Genomic DNA, 19,402 nt, shown 5'->3' on the forward strand with positions numbered 1-19,402 from the left:
CAAGAAAGAAGTAACATTTCATATTACTATAATGGACAAAGAGGATCTAGAATGACGGTTTTTTGACGAGGTACACTCAAAGTACTAGCAAGCTATACTGTATTGTTCATAACCCCTTTAATCCTGTCTTCTGCGGTACCCCTGTCTAGATGCCCATCGCAACATGCACGTTCGGGTATGAGCCATTGCATGCTTATCGGCCCACGTGGTCACGCTTCCAGGTTAGTGCGTCTATTGCAAGCAGTCAGAATCGGTCCTCGAGTCAATTTCAACTGGTCGCACTTACTGGGTCCGCGGACGGCCGTCTGTGGACCGGCATTTGGCCCTGGCAAACCGTATGCCCAACTACCCTTCCCTCTGTGGTGGAAGTCATGGGCATGCTCGTGCTGCTCGACTTCTGCTTTGGTGTAGTAGGTCCCACCCTGTGGTACGGGAGTTGGACCGCCAGCAGGGACAGCTGTAGCAGCACCTGGGGCAGCAGGCGCCGGAGCAACAGCGTGAGTCGTGGTAGCAGGCGCCACGGCAGCAGGCTGGGCAGTGGCAGCGACTGTGGCTTCGGTAGGCGCGTCGTCCTCTCCATTGCTACTCTGGTCATCTCCCTGACCTTCGGCCTCGACTACGCCCGTCTGACTGTTACCAGTAACAGGCTCCTCGCTGTTGGCAACGGGAGCGCTGTCTGCGTGTGGAACAGCTGCTGCCATTGCGTCGTCTTGGCTATCCTCGCGTGTTAGAAACAATTTCCGAGAGGGTGATGCAAGTACTTACGCCTGCGAGTCATCAAGAGTGCCAACATGTCCGCCGGCCGCGAGAGTGTCTTCGGCGTAGGCCGTGTTGATGCGCGTGGCGGTACTCTCGTCACCTCGAGTAGAGCGCATCATGGCACCGCCGTTTCCCGCGCCAGTGTTATTGTTCTGCGCCATTATCGGTGTTGCAGGCAGATGGTTTGCGAAAATTTGGCGGTAGGAAGAAAGCTGCCCGCGAACAGAGCGCTTCGTGCACCCCTGTCTCCCGTCGAATTTAGGTTTCGCTAGCGTCATTGAATGAATGTTCAATGTCTTGGCATTCTGGGAGGTGCCCCTGTACGGGCCTGTACAGTATCACAGTAGAGCAGCATCGCATTTATATAACAACAGTTTCGTGTAACTCATTCTCATGAACAGTATGCCATGTCTAGTCAAGTCGGTGTTTGAAGGATCTCCTACACTGCAAATACGAGCCAAGATATATATCGAACTTCCCCAAACTAGCTGTAGCCTAGATAATAGGCAACACGAACAAGCGACAACGGCTCTGTATCCTTTGCTAGTGCCGTCATGTATCACAGAGAGGAATAAGAAATCTCTAGGACTACTGGTCTTTGTTCTTTCTGAATCATTCATTACGCGAAGCTGTGGCAGCTGTTTATCTGCTATGAAGCACACACGACTAGGCAGATCTATTGAAAGCTCCTTTCTAGCCTCTTCTATCAACCATGTCATGTCCTGGCTTCGAGAGTCCTCCCTGTGGGTACCATTTTCTGGGTGCGAGAGGCTTGCTCGACAGCGACCTTAGTGACGGTGGATGGCGATCCACGCAGCTGCATCTAAAGGTTGAAATCAGCAGAGGTCATTGAGTGATCGTCAAGGTGCTTATACTTACTCGGTCCCTTCACACCTGTCCGTCTACGACTGGGCTGTCCCGGACCTGTTGGTGGGAGACCCAGCGTCCAGGAGCCGTGGCCGAGGTGCCAGAAGTCGATGACATGTAGGTATTGCCGAACAATGTCAATGGTGAAGCTTGGGGTGCCAGGGAGAGGGACAAGCCCAGCAGCAGCAACAATGTGATCTGCAGCAGCACGAGATCCTTCCATGGCGGCGGCGGCAGCGGTAGGTGGCCCAAAAGGGTCGCCAGTGGTCTGGGTGGCTGGGGCGGCCTGTTGGGTTGGGTTACCAACAGGGACCGCTGGCACCTGAGGGACTGGCTGGGCGATTGGGGTACCGGCCGGTGGAACTGGCGGGATCGGGGTCTGCGTGGCCGGACTCTCACCACCCTGTTGGTCTCCCGGGGCGGTCATGCCACCATCCACACTGCCAGCAGCAGATCCACCATCGTTGGGAGTGGGAGGGGTGCTTGCGGGACGACGACCTGCCCGCGCTGCGTTGTCTTGGCTGCCCTCGAGCGTCAGTAACAGTTGCGTAGGGAGGGAGGGATGGAAATACGCACATTCTCGAGTCGTCGAGAGCGCCGATGTGCCTACCGCTGGCGTGGATCCTCTCGTACTCGCTCGTGTCAAGGGGCTCGTCTTCACCTCGAGCAGGGCGAGCAACGCCGCTGCTGCTCCCCGCGCCAGTGCTTCCGTTCTGTGCCATTGTTTGTGGTGTTGGCACGGTGGTAGATGGAGAAGATGAGGAGTTCGAGGAGAGATTTGAACTTTGTGTGTCGGGTGCGCTAGCTTAGCTCGGGCGGGCATGTGACGGGCCAAGGCGAGGTGATCCGATCCTAGCCGGCCAAAACAAGTGAATCTCTACGGGCAGCTGATTCTACGGGCCTAGCCGAGTCTTCTAATGATCGAGGGGGCTAATAAACCATCCCCTAACGTCCTAGGTCGACTTTAGAGCAGGTGGAAAGATCCCCTCGAACATTCACCAACACTGACGCGCATGTGCTCCTCTTTTTCGCTCTTCTACTCCGACTGCCAACAATCCTGCACAACTGGACACCGCTTTCAACACCACCTCGACTCTTCGACGATTTCAGGCCTCGACAACAGCGCTGCACCATGTCGCCGATGTCGTATCCGGAGAAAGTCCTTCGAATTGGGGAGCTTGCTGTTCAGTTGCAGCTCAACGACACCAATAGAGTCGTCCGTCAGGCGTTGCATGGAGGCCCACAGGCCGTGACTACTGATCCACGCGTCGCACACCTCCAGCAACGCGCCGCTATCGTGATTGAGCAATCCATTCAGCGATATGACGCGATTCGGCAGCAACGCCAAACCGAGCAAGGTATCGATAGCGATGTTGCTGAAGCCGGCAACGTTGGCGACGAGGATGATGAGGGCACCGATAGATACGAACATCAAGCTTCACCACTTGACGTAGAGCAGCAGCTGTTCGCGAACGTCTTTGCTTCGAACCGCGCCACGCGTCTTGAGATCAAGAAGAGTCGACTCGACCGCACCAAGGATTGGGTTGCCGGACTAGATGTTGATGGACCGACTATCGAACGTGGTGTGAAGTTGGAGAGAAACAACACAGCTCAGGAGGTCATTGGCATCCGGGGCAGAAGCGAAGGCGATGAAGAGTATGGAGCCGATATGCACGGAAGAAGTGGCAAGAGACGGGCAACCAGTCAATCGATCGAAGACAACGACCGTACAACACCTGCAGCTGCACGTAGCAACAAGCGCATCAACGCTGCTTCACCGACTCGTGCAGCTACTAGCAGCTACTTTCAACAACCAATGGCCTCGAGCAAAGCAAAACCCTCTTCCAAACCATCCACTGCAATGGTAGCAGCCGCCTCATCCACTGCTGATCTCGAAGCGGCTACCCATCGCCCTCTCAACGACTATGAACTGCGATTTGCTCGCGAAGATGCGGGTCTCAACGAAAATGAGGTTGTCTTGCTTCAAATCGGCTGGGACCGCCTGAGCGAACTGAAGCCTTCTCCAGGATCCATGTTCGTAGAGGACTTCCCTCCCTGGTTCGACGTTCCTTTCAAGTTCGGCCAGTGCGTGCGCCAGAAGACCTATGGGTCCAAGCCGCGGAAGAACGAGATTCTCGAGAAGTCACTTACCCTGAACCATCTCCTCACGGAGCGAATTCAGGTCGGGGTGGATTGGGAGGCGTACTTCAAGGAGAGAGACGAGGCGAACCGACGCTGAAGATGCGCAGAAGGTGAGGGCCGAAAGTCGTTCTATGTTGCGTACGATCTGACATCTAAGGAGGACTTCGTATCACCAGGCGAACGCGTTTAGCGAACGCCTACGATCACTCACTCTTTGTTCGAGTCAACACAACCCTAGGAGAGATTATTGCCGGAGGATGGACCAAAAGCAGGAAGCAGACAAAGAGAGGAGAGACAACGAGAGGACATACTTAATTTCATTGTTTGGAGAGGCCGATTGAGATTCTGGAGAGATAATTGGGCGTGCTTCAAAGAATGGCACTCGAGCGTATCATATCTCGAAGGTATCGGATTGTGCTTTGCTTAGGTTCCGGGAGAGCCTTACACTAGCCTATGATAGAGACATCAACGATATGCAGTCATCGGAACATATATCAATGGTGCTCGAATCGTCAAGGACTGTGTCTGGGCATTACTACCAATGATTCTGTAGAAGACGCACGGTGTGATGTCCGCATATTACTCGAAATTGTAGTAGTATTGTGTCACACCGAAGTCATCTCTGGCACGTCAATTAACTTGGTCAAAAGAGGAAAGATGCTTTTGCAGGATGTCATCTACATCTGGTGGACGCCGAGTCGTAGACACATCGCACATATCGCTTAAGCAGGCTAGGGTGTAATCGACGCGTAGGCAAGCGGAATCCTCAGAATCCTATTGAGCTTGATTCCTCGTCTGAGGATTGTAACGGATTGCTGCAACCGAGCTGAAGGGATGGGATACCCACAAGATCATCAGCCGCACCTCGGACAATCTGCGAGCTTTGGTATCATAGCTGCGGAGCTGACGCGCCACATCTTCGTTCGTATTATTATCCTGAACGGTAGCGGGGTATACATCGCGTCGAGTTCATTGCTTTAGCAGACATCTAGGGCTGTGCCGCAAGTCCTGGAAAGTCTCATAGCACGGTCTGCCTAGCCAAGACTAGGGCTATGGAGTCTCTAAAGAAGAACAATTTCAAGACACCGGCAGGCCATACGTATACCTACTGGACATCAGAGGCGAAGGGCACAAAGCCGACGTTACTCCTACTGCACGGAAATCCGGACTGCGCTGCTCTATGGACAGACCTGATCAACCACTTCTTGCTACCAGAAGGCTACGGCATCATCGCTCCAGACCTGCTTGGCTTTGGCAGCACAGACAAGCTCAAGGGTATTGCGAACTACACCATGAGCTCAATTTCAAACGATCTACTCGCCATCCTCGACGAAGAGGGTTTGAAACAAGTCATACCCCTCGGCCACGACTTCGGTGCAAATCTCGCCAGCAAGTTTCATGCCTTCGCGCCAGAACGCGTTTGTGGACTCGTCACGTTGGGTACGACATATCTTCCACCTTCGCCGTATCCTTTCGATTTCGAGCAGATACGCGGAATGCAGGAGCAGTACGTGGGTTACTGCTCCATCTGGTACTTTCCACTCTTCACGTCAGAAAAAGGCTATCGAGTGATCGATGAAAACGTCGAGAACATGTTCACGGCGCTGCATGGTGGTGGGGACCGTATGAAGGAGGTTTGTTGCTATGAGGGTGCTATGGAGAATTGGTTGAGGAAGCCTTCGAACGTGGAGAAGGAGGTATTGCCATATGCGAGGAACGATCAGTTTCGACAAGAGTGGATCGATAGAATGAAGCAGAACAGCTTCAGAGCCCCTCTCGACTGGTACAAGGCGACAGCTCAGAGTCTGGACTTTGAGGCCGAGAACGACGCGTTGAAAGCCGGCAACCATGTCGTCAAAGTTCCGTACCTGTTTGTTGCTGCATTGAAAGATCCCTTGGCGCCCTCGGCGGCCGTTCAGGGACCTATTGCTCAGGGGTTGCTGCCAGACGTTACGCTTGAAGAGGTTGATGCCAGTCACTGGTGCATGCTTGAGAGACCTGCAGAGGTCGGACAAGCAGTAGTGCGTTGGCTGTCTAGCAAGTTCTAGAGACGATGGTCGTATTGGTATCGCCAGTCGTTGGGGTTCCGAGTCCTTTGTATGCAGGTATCACTTTGAGCTTGAGTGATGTGCAGTAATGCCAACTGAGACATTCCATGTTACTTGTATCAATTGCAAGACTGTGCCATTACTTTCATGTTCACATTCGTTTTCTTACTGTGAGACACGCGAGTATGGTCTGCTTCCTTCTACATACTGCAGGGCTTTGTAGCTTTGTGAAAATGGTCTTGAATGCCTAGCAGCATCCTGATAGCAGCAGACCTATAAGTGAGAGCAATTCTACTGTCTAGACTGCTCTTCTCTCCCCCATCATCACCCGCTATAGTTCCTCACCCGACCTTGCTATACATTCACTCAATCCAGGGTCCTTCTCTTTTTGGAAGTCAGAACACCGCGGATTAAAATCGGCCCGCTTCCCTTCCCGCGATGTCTCCCACATCCAAAAAGCGGTCTTTCTCCGCCAGCTTCGCGCCTCCGCTCCAACCACCAGCAACCACCAGAAAGAGCGTCGACAGCATGGCCTCTTCGCAGAACGGTGGAAGCAACGACGGCGCCAACGCGCCAAACATGCAGCAAGGCAGCGCCAATCAAGGCAATGCCACACAGCCTACGACCGCCAATGCCGGTCAAAACCAAGGCACAGCCGCTACACAGGCGCCGACTACAACCACCACCAGTAAGTATCCCCATCACTTCAATCATCTCGAGTCAAGCTGACGCACCCTCAGCGGCTCCAGCAGCCCCAGCACCACCACCCGCGCCAGTCCTGACTGTCGCGCCAGCGCCAGCCGCCCAGGCCTCGCTTCGCGGTACCAGATGGTACGAAGACGAGGACTGGTGGGTAGCAGAGAGGTTCTGTGAAGAGCCACGCATGCCGTGGGTTGAAATGGAACCTCTCTTCAATGCGCACTTCCAGACCCGGCCGGTACGCATTGGGAACCAGATCGTCCAGCGCGGACAGCGCTCAAAGGACGCCCTGCGACAGCGCTGGCGCAACGCGCGGAAGCCGTTGCAGGGTCGTCTCGATGCGCAGCGTGGTGTCGGGGATGACCTGGGCGAGGAGTCAGAGGGAGAGGGTGAGCACGAAGACGACCAGCGCTTGGCGCAGATCCTGCTGGACGTGGTGGAGAGCGTCAAGTCGCGGAAAGAAGACAGCGACGACGACGATGGCCCAGGTGGAGACGACGATCTGCCAGGCGGTGGTGATGCCATCGCCGCCTAAAGTGAGTTCATTATCTACGCTGTCAATGGCACTTAGAGCTAATATCTCAGTAGGTCTCTCGACTCTGCACACTCGGCCATGCCATTGTTTCTGTTTGCGACTCTTTGTTAGAGATACCCACTGGGGATGCTGGCGCGATTGTTGGAATTTTTTGGTGTTCAATAGACGTGGGTTGAGCGGTCTCTCCGAATCAAACGAACGCGTCTTTCTATCACTCTTCACGTCCATCTCCATCCATCCTACTCGTATTATATCTTGTTCTCGGGTTATTGTACTTGTCGTAACCTCCTTCACATAGCTGTGAAAGACAGGCGTGAAGTTAGGAGGAAGTGTTGGTCTGTGCGTTGAACCTGGCCAAAGCTTGAGCTAATCGCACTTTGAGACCACTGCATACTGGGCACTGGGAAGATCCCCCTCGACTCGAAGGGAGCAGACCCACAAAGTCCCTATTCGAGGACATATTACCTGTTACATGTGAATGTGTGCTAGTGTGTTTGCTCCCAACCCCCATGACAAAGAAGCCCAAACATCTGAAACCCCTTACAATCAACTGCTTCCTAAGAACTATCCGCTGAACTCCCCTGCTTCGCTTCTGATCCCAAACAAACCAAGAATTCAGCTGCTTTTTGTTAGATTCACCACCCGAACACCGAAAGCATCTGATTATGTAGATCCTCTCCGTTAAAAGTCTCTTTCTTCTGTTTGGATTCCAAGACTCGACACAACAACGGCATCTGCCAGCTTCGGAGATGTCAAGAAGAGGCACGGATTGATCGTCTCAGAGGACTCTGGGCGGATCAACCTGGACGACGTCACGGCGTGTGCTGCTGTCGACCTCCTCGATACAGTGGACGAGCAAGCCGTCGCCTTGACTGTCGTATCGTTACTCCCTGCGAAATGACGGTCTTTACTTGTTGAAGATGTGGTGAGAGAGGAGAATGAGCCATATGCTTCGTAACTCTCTATAGACACAGCTGATCTTATCTCTGCTTGAGGAGGCAAAGCCTTTGTTCCCTTTCGCAGGACTGGTAGGGTGCCATAGTGTTCAGAAATGTTTGAGGCATAAAGAAACGCGTTTCCGCTGGAGCTATAGAGTGGGTATCAAGACAGAACCAAAGCTCCCTGACTTCCACGGCCTATCCACCATGCTTCCCGGCTATCAAACAAAAACACCATCAGCTCTCTCAAACCCCCTCCTCCTCCCCATCTCCCCCCCTCCTCCCCACCTCCGTCACCCTCCCCTCCAACTCCCTAATCTTCTCCGGAATCTTCCCAATAGTCTCCTCCTTCGTCCCCTTCCCCATCAGCTTCTTATACTGCTGCCGGACACTATCCGTCGACCGCTTGACCGTCCGTCCCTTGGGCACCCAGTACCCGTCGTTATGCATCTGGGCCATCTGCTTGCCCATCAACGTCGGGTTTTCCCAGTAGAGCTTCAGGAGGTGCACCCATTCGGCGATCGTCCATACGGTGAACATGCCGTGGTTGTAGTTTCCGGAGCCTTTGCCGGGGGTTTTGCGGGATGAGGATGGTGCTGGTGGTGAGGCGGTGTCGGATTTTGGTGGTTTGGGTGGGTGGATGATGATCTTGGGTACTTTCGCCACCATGTGTGCTGCTTGTGCGTCGTCTTCCTCCTCCTCTTCTTCCTCCGACTGCATTTCCTCGACATCGTACTTCTTGAGGTCGAAGCCCTGCTGAGCTCTCTGCTCAAGTCCCGCCTCCAGAGCCTTCACAAACACGACCACGGCCTTGTAGATGGCGAGGATCGTATGGGCGGTATCCGATCTCGATTGGTCTGGACGCTTGGTGAGGCCCCACGGGGCAGCTTTGATCTTATCGGCGATGATGGCGCCCGTCTGCTCTCGCGTGGTCTTCGGTGAGCTGCCCTGCTGGTCGACCGTCTCCCGGATCTCCTGCAGCCAGGCGTCTTTCTCGAAGGCCATTTGCTCGCACAAGTCGTGGAACGTCTTTATCAGCAGGAGGAGGATGTGCTTCATCTCCAAAGTTGCCCGAATGGACGACAGGTACCCGCTCAGGAGAGAGTGTAGGGCCTCCACCAAGCCCAGGACAAGGGGATCTTTGGTCGGGAAGGACGAGGTGACAGAGAGGCCGTCTTCGAGACCAGGTGGGAACATGTCGTTGGTCGTGTCGGCGCTCTGCTGCATATGATCGGGAGACATCCTCGCTAGCGCTGTGGAAGCCGGGGTGTGGGATTGTCCTGCAAAGACTAAGTCAGATAGTCGCCCCCTATCCTGCTGCGCTGCAAGACGTACCAAGGCGACAAGAAAGAGTATGATCAGCTGGTAAGCAACAAGAATTCGGAGAATAAGCAGAAGTAATTCGGCGTTGTGGGTCGCTTCTCACGGCAAAACCGCGGGCGTTCAAGGGGCGAAGTGAAAGTTGCTGGATGCGGCTCCTAGACGTCTTCTTTGAAGGCCAAGCGCCTGTAACTCGCCGAATAACAGTATGCGTAGAGGTTCAGATATGGCAGGGTGTCTCGCCTGTTCTGAAAATTCACGTTGCTTGTCTTCTATATCTTTGCCCTCCTTGCCCGTGGACTTTACCTTTGCTGTCTGGAACCTTCGAAGATATGGATATCAATGCCCTGCATCCTCTATGGCATTCTATATGCCTTGTGAAGACCACTGATGATCAGCAAACTCGTGGAACAATGTTCGATATACGGGAAGCATTCACCAATGGAGTGTTCGGTCAAGACATATAAGAACGAGCGACTTTGAAGCGAGAAGGAAAAGAGGGAAAGCAAGCCTCTTGCAGTCCATCTCACTCGATGGACGCTCGTTCTCATACTCTGCACATTGAAGAGACCTCAACTATTCTACACACGCAGCAGTCTGAGGCTGCTCCTCAAAATCAATAGAATGCCTTCGTATCCGCCAGGGATGCGGTCAACGCCGTCTCCATGCGGATGCAGTCTGATGCAATACTCGCGCGCCGCCCCAATCATCCTTCTCCACATAAAAAGACATTACAAGCAAAAGACGTTCTGAACATGATGCCTTCCAAGATCTTGACGTGCCTCCGCTCTGTCAACTATACATATGGCCTATGAGCTGTGATCGTACAGATTCTATTCGCCCTCCTTGGTCGGAGGAAGCGGCACGCTGCTCTTACTCGCCGTTCGCCGCTGCCAGAACCATCCTCCAGTAGTCGGTGCCGGAGCCGTCTCTGCCTTCTTGGGCAGAGCAATGTCAGGCGTCTTCTCCTCTGCAGGCGTGCCTGATGCAGGACTACCAGAACTACCACTGCCTATACTATTCGGGTTCTCCAAGTACGGCGTGGGCGGCAAGCTGAAGAGCGGTGTGCCTGCAGTAGACAATTGAGACAACCGCACCGCTTCTGTCTCAGCCTTGGCTGCCTGTGCTGCCTCGACGGCCTTCGCGGCTTCAGCTTTGGCGGCCTCCATCTCTGCACGAAGCTGGTTGAGGGCTTCCTCCTGTTTCCGCTTGCCAACGGATAGGGCCTTCTTCAGCTCGTCAACCTCTTGCTTTGCTTGGGCCTCCGACGTCTTCGCATTGACGAATTCCAAGAGCAGAGCTTCTTCTGGGACAGGCTCGTGCTGGGTAGTGGCGAAGACCTCTTGTGCTGCTAGACTTGACGTACGGCGAGCGAAACCTGTTCGTGGAACGGGCAGCCCACTCGGTAATGTAGGCACATTGGTCGGTGCAGGAGTCGTAAGGTCTGGAGAAAGTGCGGGTGGCGATGGGCCATCTGGCGAAGCGCCGTCTGTTCGGATGATGGGCGGTGCGAGTTCGGTCTGGATCGGAGTTGGATTTCGTGACGAATTCCTCAAGCTTTGAACAGAGGAACTCGAGTCTCGTCGACCGAGCTTGAGCTCGCGGAGACCGCCTGCGTTAGAGACAGACCCTGGCGGCAGGCTGGACACGCTACCCTTCCGAACTTTTGACTCAGGGCTTGAGTCCTTGCGACTAAGAGTTGGCACTTCGTTGAGGCTTTCTGCTCGTTGTAGTCTTTCTTTGCGCTCAACAGATCTCGCCTGTGCTTTTAATTCGTTCAGCTGATGCTCCAGCTTTTGCCTCGACTTGAAGTCGTCTGCGACCCTCGTTCGCAGTTCTTTGACCTCGGATCGCAAGTCCTCACTCTCGGCCTGGAAGGTGAGCACTGCAGACTCTGCAGAGTCGAGCCTGACGGTCAACTCTCGCGATTGCGTTTCGGCGGCTCCCAGTCGCTCTCGAGTTCGAGCTAACGTGCTACGTAGCTGAGCCTTCGTCTCCAGACTGGCGGAGAACCGAACGCTCGTTTGTAGTCGTTCTTGCGCCTTCTCCACGAGTTCCTGGAGTTCGTCCTTCGGCTTTTTGTTTTCACCAGTGAGCTCTACTTCGCTATGATCGCCAACGCTCAATGGTCGACACTTCTTTTCTGGCACTTCGAGCTCGGCCTTCTTCTGTGGTGGGGGCATAGTCTTTCTTCGATCTTCTTTGTCGTCCTTTCGGATTTTGCCAACCAACTGACGCATCACTCGTTGGTCTTCCCCTCTATCTTCCTTCTCGCGTTGAAGCATTGCAGCGAGCTGAGCGTGTTCCCGCTGCATTTCACCAATGGCCGTCAGCAAGTCCTCAATCTGTGCATGTAGTTCTTGAGTTTCTCTGCTGTGGACGCTTGGGGTACCTGGTACCACCGACTTGCTGCTGTCGGCAACACTTTCGCGCATGGCTCCATACGCATCTGCTGTGGGCGTTTCGGGCTCAGTCGGGGCCGTAGACGTCAGGCTGACGGCGCTTGAACCTGCTACTGATGTGCTGTCTTCACTGCTGTTGCTGTCATTCACGGCGCTCATACTCTGCTTGCTGGGACTCCGCCTGAGAAAGCTTGTAGGTCGGCCAAAGAAGCTGTAACCGCTTGTTGGGGCATCCTTCTCGGCAGATGATGGCGAAAGGGTCGTGACGCTTGGGCTGGGGGTATGTGCTGTCGCAGTCGTGGCCTTGCTGGGCGTGTGAGCATGACCAGGAGCCCATATTCGACCCAGAAATCTCGATGCGGCTGCCTGGACATCTGGAAGGAAACCGGCACTCTGGCCAACAGTCTCGGCAGATTGGTTCTCGTATTCCTTTTCCAGCTCTGCGAGGCGAGCGTGCGTTACGATGTCACCGAGAGATGTGAAGTCATCAACCATCTCATCAGCATCGCCGCCGTAGCAATCCCACATCTCACGACTGAGGAGCAATTGCATGACTTCTTCGAATTCCGTTGAACCAAGCATTTTCTCTTCATGCCTTCGCATCAAAGCAAGTGCAACCCGCATGACCGTCTCATTCGCACCTTCGGCAAAGATCACGTCGTAAATCCGGAAAAGCATCTCGAGTGGGCAGGTAACGGCAAAACAGGACAAGAACCACTGCGAGAGATATGCAGGCTCCACGCCAAGCTCAGCAAGATGGTCGTGCAGCTTCCGATGATGTTGTCGTAGCAGAGTCGAGAATTGGTATATTCGCATATGCAGGCCAGAGAGCGATGGTAGGAACGAAGGTCGCAGAGAGTAGTGGTCCATGAGGCTGCAGAGTTTGTCAGTGTCAACATCAACTTGGACAATTAGGATAGTCTCACCGAACGAGAACGCAGAATGCCTCCCGCTCACCCATGTTCATGAGCAGCGGGCCAACGAGAAAGCCCAGGCCTTGACAATACCCAATATCTTTGTCTTGCAACGAGAAGCACTTCAGTACTCGTCCAAGCATCTTTTGACCTTCGCCTTCGGCATCTCTGAAGAGCTCTACCCCAGGGAAAGAACGGCCGACATCCTTGTTGATAATACCCTCATACGGACTCTTCTCGCCGAGTAACCGCTCGAATGCATCTTCCAAATCTTTATCGCGCGCCCCTGCCATCGAGCTCCATACAACGCCACGTAGAGGTGGTGGGATTCCTGACCGCATCTTGGTAGTTGTAAGAGTGGGCAGTCGAGTGGCAGTCGATGGATAGTCTTGGACGATGGCGGTCCAGAACTCCAACTCGGTCATGGGCGGCACTTCAGCCATACCGCTGTCGGATGCTAAGCTGTATCGTATCGAGGGTGTCTCCTTCCCAGCTACAAGCTTCTTGAGTTGGGCCATGCTGGGTGGTCGGCTGGCTGCTCGAGCCCGCGTGCTTGATTTGCTGGCAGCCGTCTTCGAATCTGCTTCGATCTTTGCATTCTCCTGTTCCAGACGCGCGAGCAGGAACGCGGTCGATTCATCTTCAGCACCTGCCGGGATATCCTTATCCTCTTTCTCTTGTTGCTCGGTCTGGTCAAGAGCTTTCCAATTGACCTGCACTTCCTCGTCTGACGAGCCATCTGATCTGCGATTGGAGCCATCGCTGATGCTGGCTGGCGTAGAGAGGCCGGGCTCGAGCAGATCAATGCTGTCCAATGTAGCATTGGTAGGTCTCCTGTCCTGATTCATGGCGTCGACACTGAAGTCATTACTGTCTCTTGCCCAGGGGTCTCGGCCTCCATGGAATTCAATTGCAGACATGGGCATCTGCAACGATTCATCTGACGTGTCGAACAATGTGCTCTGCCTTTCGGGTGGTGCCCACTTGTTCTGTAGTATATCTAGGCTGGACACTTTCCGCAGATGCCGGCGCGCACCGCTGACGCGTGGAGTAGCTAGCACGTCTTCAACCTGCTCCGTCGACAAATGGTCGTAGTCCAGGCTCGTTTCAGACAGGGCTATAGAAGCCATCGAGTCGCGACTCAGGTCGTGCTCGTCATTGGGGGTTATGGGAGTTGTTGGGCCGGTGGGGGTCTCGGGCTGGGGTGAGGAACAGAGCTGCTCAGCAGGCTCGTCGTCGTGGAGGGTGGTGGTGGTGATGAAGACTGGCAGGGGTTTGGTGGGAGTCTCTTGCGTCGGCGTGGAGGCTTCGTCGGCGGGAGGGTTATCGTTGGTGGGCGTGTCGACGCGGCTGGTCTCCTCAACAACTGCTGGTTCTGCGCTTGGCATCGCCGACTTGAGGGCGGAATCCTCTGGTGCAGGGAGGGTTGGCGTGTCATCGACCGTTGCGGAGTCAATCGCCATCTCGGCTCTGATCCCGCAGAGCCCTGGAAGAATGGAATCGTGGTACAGCAGTCACTGGCGAAGTAGGGTGCCTTGGATCTCTTCTCCGCAACAAAATACAACAGGCGAAAGAGAGACGAATGGTCGGATCAAGGAGTGGCAGGCCGCATCTCGAGCGAGCGATGGAGGTGCTGGGCTAGAACGAACAGGAGGTCTGAGGGTGTGGCCGGGGTCTCGTAGGCCAATATCCGTCGCCCGCTATCCTCCTAGCAAAGTTCATCCCTGAATCTCGTTATTAAGCTTGTCGCGCTATCACGTGATGATCCTCCAATCCATCTTCAAACGATAGGTTTAGATTGAAGGTAGAAATGAAGTTGAATCTGAAAGGCAGCTACAGTGTGAAAATGAGCTGTAGACTGAATTCAAGCTTGTGGTGAGAACTGAGCGTGTCAAAGTTATGTTACAGCACTGACTTTCACATTCTCGATCGTAGTAGAAGTGATCCTTCAATATTGGCACAACTTCATGTTCGCTCAGATTAGCTATCACACTCCTGCGTCGGTGAAGGTCGAGTATGCGGAGAGAGTGCGGGAAGAGCTCGCCGGGGAATGGCAAGAGCAGTCAGATACGGCCGTGAAGCAGTGGCATTATGAAGCCTTCGAAGTAGATAAACGCACAGTCGTGCGAGACTGCAATATTGCCAATTGCCCAGTACCACAAACCCATCCAATATATTGACACACCAGCTATGAGCGACCACGAGAGCCTTCGAAGTACAACCATGGAGACCGGGGCGGGCCAGAACCTCACGCACCTGCGAGCGAAAAGTACATTTTGCGTAATCGTCTTCGCATCTACACTATTCTTCCCAATCATCAGCACTATCTGTGCCGTCACAGTCGCGCTTTTCACCTGGAGATGGCGCCCGGTACCATACGATCCTGATGTGCCACCCAAGTCGAGGTACTCTGGAACCCTGAAGCCGCCGCAGCATGAAATGGATATAGAAGACATCTGCGCCCACTGCAGAGACGAGTTTGTGGAGCCTCTCGAGCTCCCATGCGGTCATGTGTTCTGCCGAGGCTGCATTAGGAGCCTTATCGAATACGAACAGACCCGCTGTCCGCTATGCAATCGGCTCCAATTCACAATGCTCGAGCCCTGGGCGGTTCTGTTCGTTCGGCTGGGGTCGGCCTCGACTGCCGTCGCGATTGTGGTTCAGGCTTTCGCAATCATCGTGGACGCATACTGGCCGGGAGCTACCAGAGTCAACCCCAGACCGGCTTTGAACCTCATCAACATTTTCCAGATGTCCAGTGTGGTGGTTCTAGTTGCGGCGATGGAATATGGATTGGGTGACCATTGGATTGCAGAATTGGCTCTTCCGGTTACGACAACATTCGTATGGTTGGCATACAGTGCGTACTTTGCGGCATACACATCGATACTGCTGCAGCTGAGATTCTGGGACTGGTCGTTGTTCAATGTGCTGAGATTCTTGGGCTAGAGGTGGCGAGATCACGACTTCCTGCCTGCAGCCTTCTGCGATCATATCAGCTTATCATTCGAGAGAGCATAGTATTGACACTTACTAGGTAGCAATCTTTCAATGCCATGAACTCTTTGGCACACATATCTTTCTTTGCGTTCTGGAAATTGGCCGCTATGCATTTGCCGTACACTGCTCCCTGTTTCATGTCAGTCGGCGTTGGCAGGCGGAAGAATGATTCATACTTCAGCAGAGCATTTTGCCGTTGCTTCGGCGAACTTCTCGATGGGTCTCGTCCGTCCAGGCATATTGTTGATGTGGAAAAGCGAGGGAGAGACAGAGAGACGGTCGACGTCAACATTGTGCTTGACACCAAGAGCCAATCGGTAGAATCCGGAGCTAGCGGCTGCTTGCATCGTATCGGCGCTAGACATCGACGAAGCGCGTGCCAACCACACGACATTCACAACAAGTCGCGTTCCTCGTCCACTTGACATTCGCGAGTTGAACAGCTTCACCCGCCCAGCAGTCTACAGCGCATCTCATAACACCTCGAGCTGCGCGCATGCAACGCCGCACCAGATGACCAGGCCGTACTCGAAACGAATGCGCCGAAAGCTTCCAGCACCGCTTTGCACATGAATGACCATGCCGCCGACCGAGAGCTGCCCTACATAAGCAACGATCGTACGTCCTGCGGTCGCCGTCCTGTCGCTATAACACTGACAGCGTAGTAGAGATCGAATATCTTGATGCGATCTGCAAAAGAGCCTCCCAGGTTGTTGATCCGCCATGGAAAGCTCTCTTTCACTCCTATGATGAAGTGTTCAAAGAGAAGGGTCTGGACAGGAATCGCGACAATGAGATCTTTCGGTGGCTGTTGCGGGTGGGCGAAAGCGCAAGACGTCAATATCGAGCTGGGCGCAGGACAAATCTGGTCCCTCATCTGAGGAGCATCCTTGAAGCGCATGGCATAACCGTTATTGATCACGATGATAACAAAGAGATAAACGGGGTCACACGGTCACTGGACGATGCGGAGCCTGTTACTGTAGACAAGCAGGACCAGCCAAAGCGGAGAGTCTCTTTCGATGACGCTCGACTGGAGGAGACGTGGTTGAGTGAAAGATCACAGCTTGGAGATTCTGATCCGGAGAGTCACTCTCCACAAAGAGATCAGCTCAGACCACGCCCTCGCGCCGCAAGAGACTTTGCAAACACACAGCGAGCTCGTTCGACAAGCAGTCAACGCCCAGTCGGTAGTCGCCATCCAGCGCCCAAACACTACCAGGAAGAATCACCTTCGACAGAATATGCCTCAGAGTATGGAGAGCAGAAGAATGGAACCCTTCTTTTCGAGCCCTCCTTGACGCAACTGGAACAGAACGCAGAGGCGTTTTTTGCCACATCCGAGATTCGATGCGCTAGACAATGCCTTCACCAATGGCACGATCGGGCTCTGGCCTTGCGAAATCAGCGTTCACAGGCCTTCGCTTACGCTTCTGCTCAGGATCGACGCAAGCTCTTGAAAGAGTCATTCGATGTATGGCGGTCAGCGCTGGGGCGACGACGAGACGAGCAAAATCGAATTGTCCAACTGGAGCGCATCGCCGATGACTTTCGCTTTCGACAGAGTCAACTGCTTGCTGCTGTCGCCTTGAGCCATTTGGAGCATGAGGCCAAGCTCAAGGCACTTGCAGCGAGACTCTTGCAAGAGCAGAGGCTTGAGAAAAAGTACTTCAATCTTTGGCACAAACACACAATTGAAGAAACGGCAAAAGTCAATAGCTTGTTGTGGCGAAAGTGTCTGACACGCTGGCGCGAGAAGACTGTCCGGAGAGCTATTGAAGGAGAGCAGGCTCATACACTTTGCCGAGAAGCCTTGCTGCGCAAATACTGCCAGCGATGGTTGTGGACGTTCCGCAGCCGTATGGCCGTTGCATGGCACGAGCAGCATGTTGTGCAGGTCACGTTTGGCTCCTGGATTTCAAAGTTGGAGCGTCGAGATCTTCAAGTTCAGCAGGCTGAGGACTTTCATCGGCGCACATTGGCGACATCTGCTCTTCGAGCCTTGACGCAGCGGGCGGCACAATATCGACCTGTCTTACAAGAGTCCCGGAGTCTTTACGATCGCAAGCTCCTATCAGGCTGCTTGAAGAGTCTGCAAATCCACGCAAAACTGACACCATTGGCTGCTACATTGTCACTGAAGGTTAGGCTCAACCTTCAACGCAAAGTGATAAGAGTGTGGAATCTCCGTTTGACTCTCAATCGACAAGCAGCTGATGTGAGTCGCAAACGCGTCTTGCAATCTGCATGGACAAGTTGGAATGACGCTCTGCGATGCAAAGCCTTGGCTCAGCGGATCGATGAACGGGTTCTCGTGGAGAGCGTCTACCATTGGATGTTGCAGGCACGATTGAAGTCCTTTCAGCGATCCCAAGATGTCAGACTTCTACGGCGGACGTTGACTTCTTGGAACAGCCGCATCCAAGACAAGCAATCAAGGCTAGAGCAAGCAAGTGTCGACTTTGCAGAAGGCGAACGATGGCGTCGACTCAAGTTTGGGATGCTTCGTCTCAACAAGGCTCTTCGAAATCAGGAAGATGCTGATCGAGCGGCCGTAGAGTTCTCTAACAGCAGGGCTCTACCGGACGTGATGGAAGTCTGGAAACAGCAGACCGCACATGCAAGGCAGTTGGCGAAGTGGGCCTACGATGCTCGATTCTACGTCTTGTGCTCTAGGACCCTGAGAGCCTGGCAGGAGCGAACGGTCCAGCATAAGCATCAAAGACGACGCCAAGCTTATGCGCAAGTCAGAGCCAGGGTAAAGATCAGGCTTGTTCGCGATTGCTTTACGCGATGGCGGACGAAAAGCGCGGAAGTCTCTTCCATGCAGGTTGAAGCACACGCACGAGATCAAGCACGCCTTTTCCAAGTTGGCACCCATGCATTCGACAAATGGCGAGAAAAGACTGCGCAGCACGCTGAGCTTGAGTTACAGGCAAGAGCAGCTGATAACCGGAAACTCCTCACCTCGGCCACCGCAGCCCTTATGATTAAATATGTGGACTTGACGGAAATGGAGCAGCAGTCGATTCTCTCCAAGCAGGAATCGGATCTCGCGCTCTTGGGCAGTGCCTTGAAGAGGATTCAGTGGGCCGGATTCACTGCAAGACGCCGTGTAGAAAGCGCCGATGCCCTCGAGGCTCGCAATCGCGATCAGCATGTCAAGCAGATGTTGCGACACTGGTCATCTCAAGCAATTGCACGGCGGAAGGCAACAAAGGCCAAATCAAGCGAGCAACGCGATGCTGAAAGCCCGAGTCTTCGACCTGCCAGCCGGGCAGCATCAAGATCAAGAGAACGATCGACATTCGCAAGTTCACCTCCAGCACACAGTACCACGCCAGCCTATATGCGTACACCTTCGAGATCACGACGTGCAGGTCGTTTCAGACCACTGCCGACTCCTGCCCACGTCACGCCGATGGCATTCGACCGCTCCTATCTGGTTACGACGCCAGCACCGCTTTCACAAGCGCAGCCTAACCAGACCGAAGACTCCAGTAATATATTCGAGGGTCTGACTCCTCAAATCACACCATTCGCACGGAAGCTCAGAGCAGGCGGCGTCACGCCGGCTCCTCCATCAGCTTTGAGGAGCAGCATTCTGGGTCGGTCAGCAGCAGGAGGTACGAACAAAAGTGTCAGGTTTGCTGGCTCAAGCAGGTTTGGAAGCGGCTCCAGGAGGCTTCATACGACTGACGAGCAAGCAGAATTGAATAGTTGAAATGATTTTACGGTCGATACCCTGTACAGTGCTCCTGTTCGGAAACTCAGTGGA

At 53.9% G+C, this 19,402-nt stretch overlaps 8 protein-coding genes across 8 annotated transcripts; 5 read left to right on the plus strand and 3 right to left on the minus strand.

Moving 5' to 3' along the window:
* Positions 1–193: 193 nt before the first annotated feature.
* On the minus strand, positions 194–2,348 carry M409DRAFT_57166 (uncharacterized protein; the record flags this gene model as incomplete). Its single annotated transcript, XM_033813543.1, has 5 exons — positions 194–231; positions 287–714; positions 766–1,087; positions 1,639–2,147; positions 2,203–2,348. The coding sequence occupies 5 exons, from the start codon at positions 2,346–2,348 to the stop codon at positions 194–196; spliced, it is 1,443 nt and encodes a 480-aa protein (XP_033664551.1).
* A 410-nt stretch (positions 2,349–2,758) lies between these two features.
* On the plus strand, positions 2,759–3,865 carry M409DRAFT_57167 (uncharacterized protein; the record flags this gene model as incomplete). The annotated part of the gene is made up of 1 exon (XM_033813544.1): positions 2,759–3,865. The coding sequence occupies one exon, from the start codon at positions 2,759–2,761 to the stop codon at positions 3,863–3,865; it is 1,107 nt and encodes a 368-aa protein (XP_033664552.1).
* A 955-nt stretch (positions 3,866–4,820) lies between these two features.
* M409DRAFT_25852 (uncharacterized protein) lies at positions 4,821–5,816 on the plus strand (the record flags this gene model as incomplete). Its single annotated transcript, XM_033807857.1, has 1 exon — positions 4,821–5,816. One exon carries the CDS (start codon positions 4,821–4,823, stop codon positions 5,814–5,816), a length of 996 nt encoding a protein of 331 aa, XP_033664553.1.
* Positions 5,817–6,254: 438 nt separating this feature from the next.
* M409DRAFT_25853 (uncharacterized protein) lies at positions 6,255–7,050 on the plus strand (the record flags this gene model as incomplete). Its single annotated transcript, XM_033807858.1, has 2 exons — positions 6,255–6,504; positions 6,557–7,050. The coding sequence occupies 2 exons, from the start codon at positions 6,255–6,257 to the stop codon at positions 7,048–7,050; spliced, it is 744 nt and encodes a 247-aa protein (XP_033664554.1).
* Positions 7,051–8,234: 1,184 nt separating this feature from the next.
* Positions 8,235–9,230, minus strand: M409DRAFT_25854 (uncharacterized protein; the record flags this gene model as incomplete). The annotated part of the gene is made up of 1 exon (XM_033807859.1): positions 8,235–9,230. The coding sequence occupies one exon, from the start codon at positions 9,228–9,230 to the stop codon at positions 8,235–8,237; it is 996 nt and encodes a 331-aa protein (XP_033664555.1).
* Positions 9,231–10,141: 911 nt separating this feature from the next.
* Positions 10,142–14,012, minus strand: M409DRAFT_68274 (uncharacterized protein; the record flags this gene model as incomplete). Its single annotated transcript, XM_033817756.1, has 2 exons — positions 10,142–12,584; positions 12,637–14,012. 2 exons carry the CDS (start codon positions 14,010–14,012, stop codon positions 10,142–10,144), a joined length of 3,819 nt encoding a protein of 1,272 aa, XP_033664556.1.
* An 835-nt stretch (positions 14,013–14,847) lies between these two features.
* M409DRAFT_25856 (uncharacterized protein) lies at positions 14,848–15,573 on the plus strand (the record flags this gene model as incomplete). The annotated part of the gene is made up of 1 exon (XM_033807860.1): positions 14,848–15,573. One exon carries the CDS (start codon positions 14,848–14,850, stop codon positions 15,571–15,573), a length of 726 nt encoding a protein of 241 aa, XP_033664557.1.
* A 620-nt stretch (positions 15,574–16,193) lies between these two features.
* Positions 16,194–19,348, plus strand: M409DRAFT_25857 (uncharacterized protein; the record flags this gene model as incomplete). The annotated part of the gene is made up of 2 exons (XM_033807861.1): positions 16,194–16,242; positions 16,293–19,348. The coding sequence occupies 2 exons, from the start codon at positions 16,194–16,196 to the stop codon at positions 19,346–19,348; spliced, it is 3,105 nt and encodes a 1,034-aa protein (XP_033664558.1).
* Positions 19,349–19,402: the final 54 nt, after the last annotated feature.

The sequence above is a fragment of the Zasmidium cellare genome (genome assembly GCF_010093935.1).
Source record: "Zasmidium cellare ATCC 36951 unplaced genomic scaffold M409scaffold_29, whole genome shotgun sequence".
In the NCBI taxonomy this organism is placed as follows: domain Eukaryota; kingdom Fungi; phylum Ascomycota; class Dothideomycetes; order Mycosphaerellales; family Mycosphaerellaceae; genus Zasmidium; species Zasmidium cellare.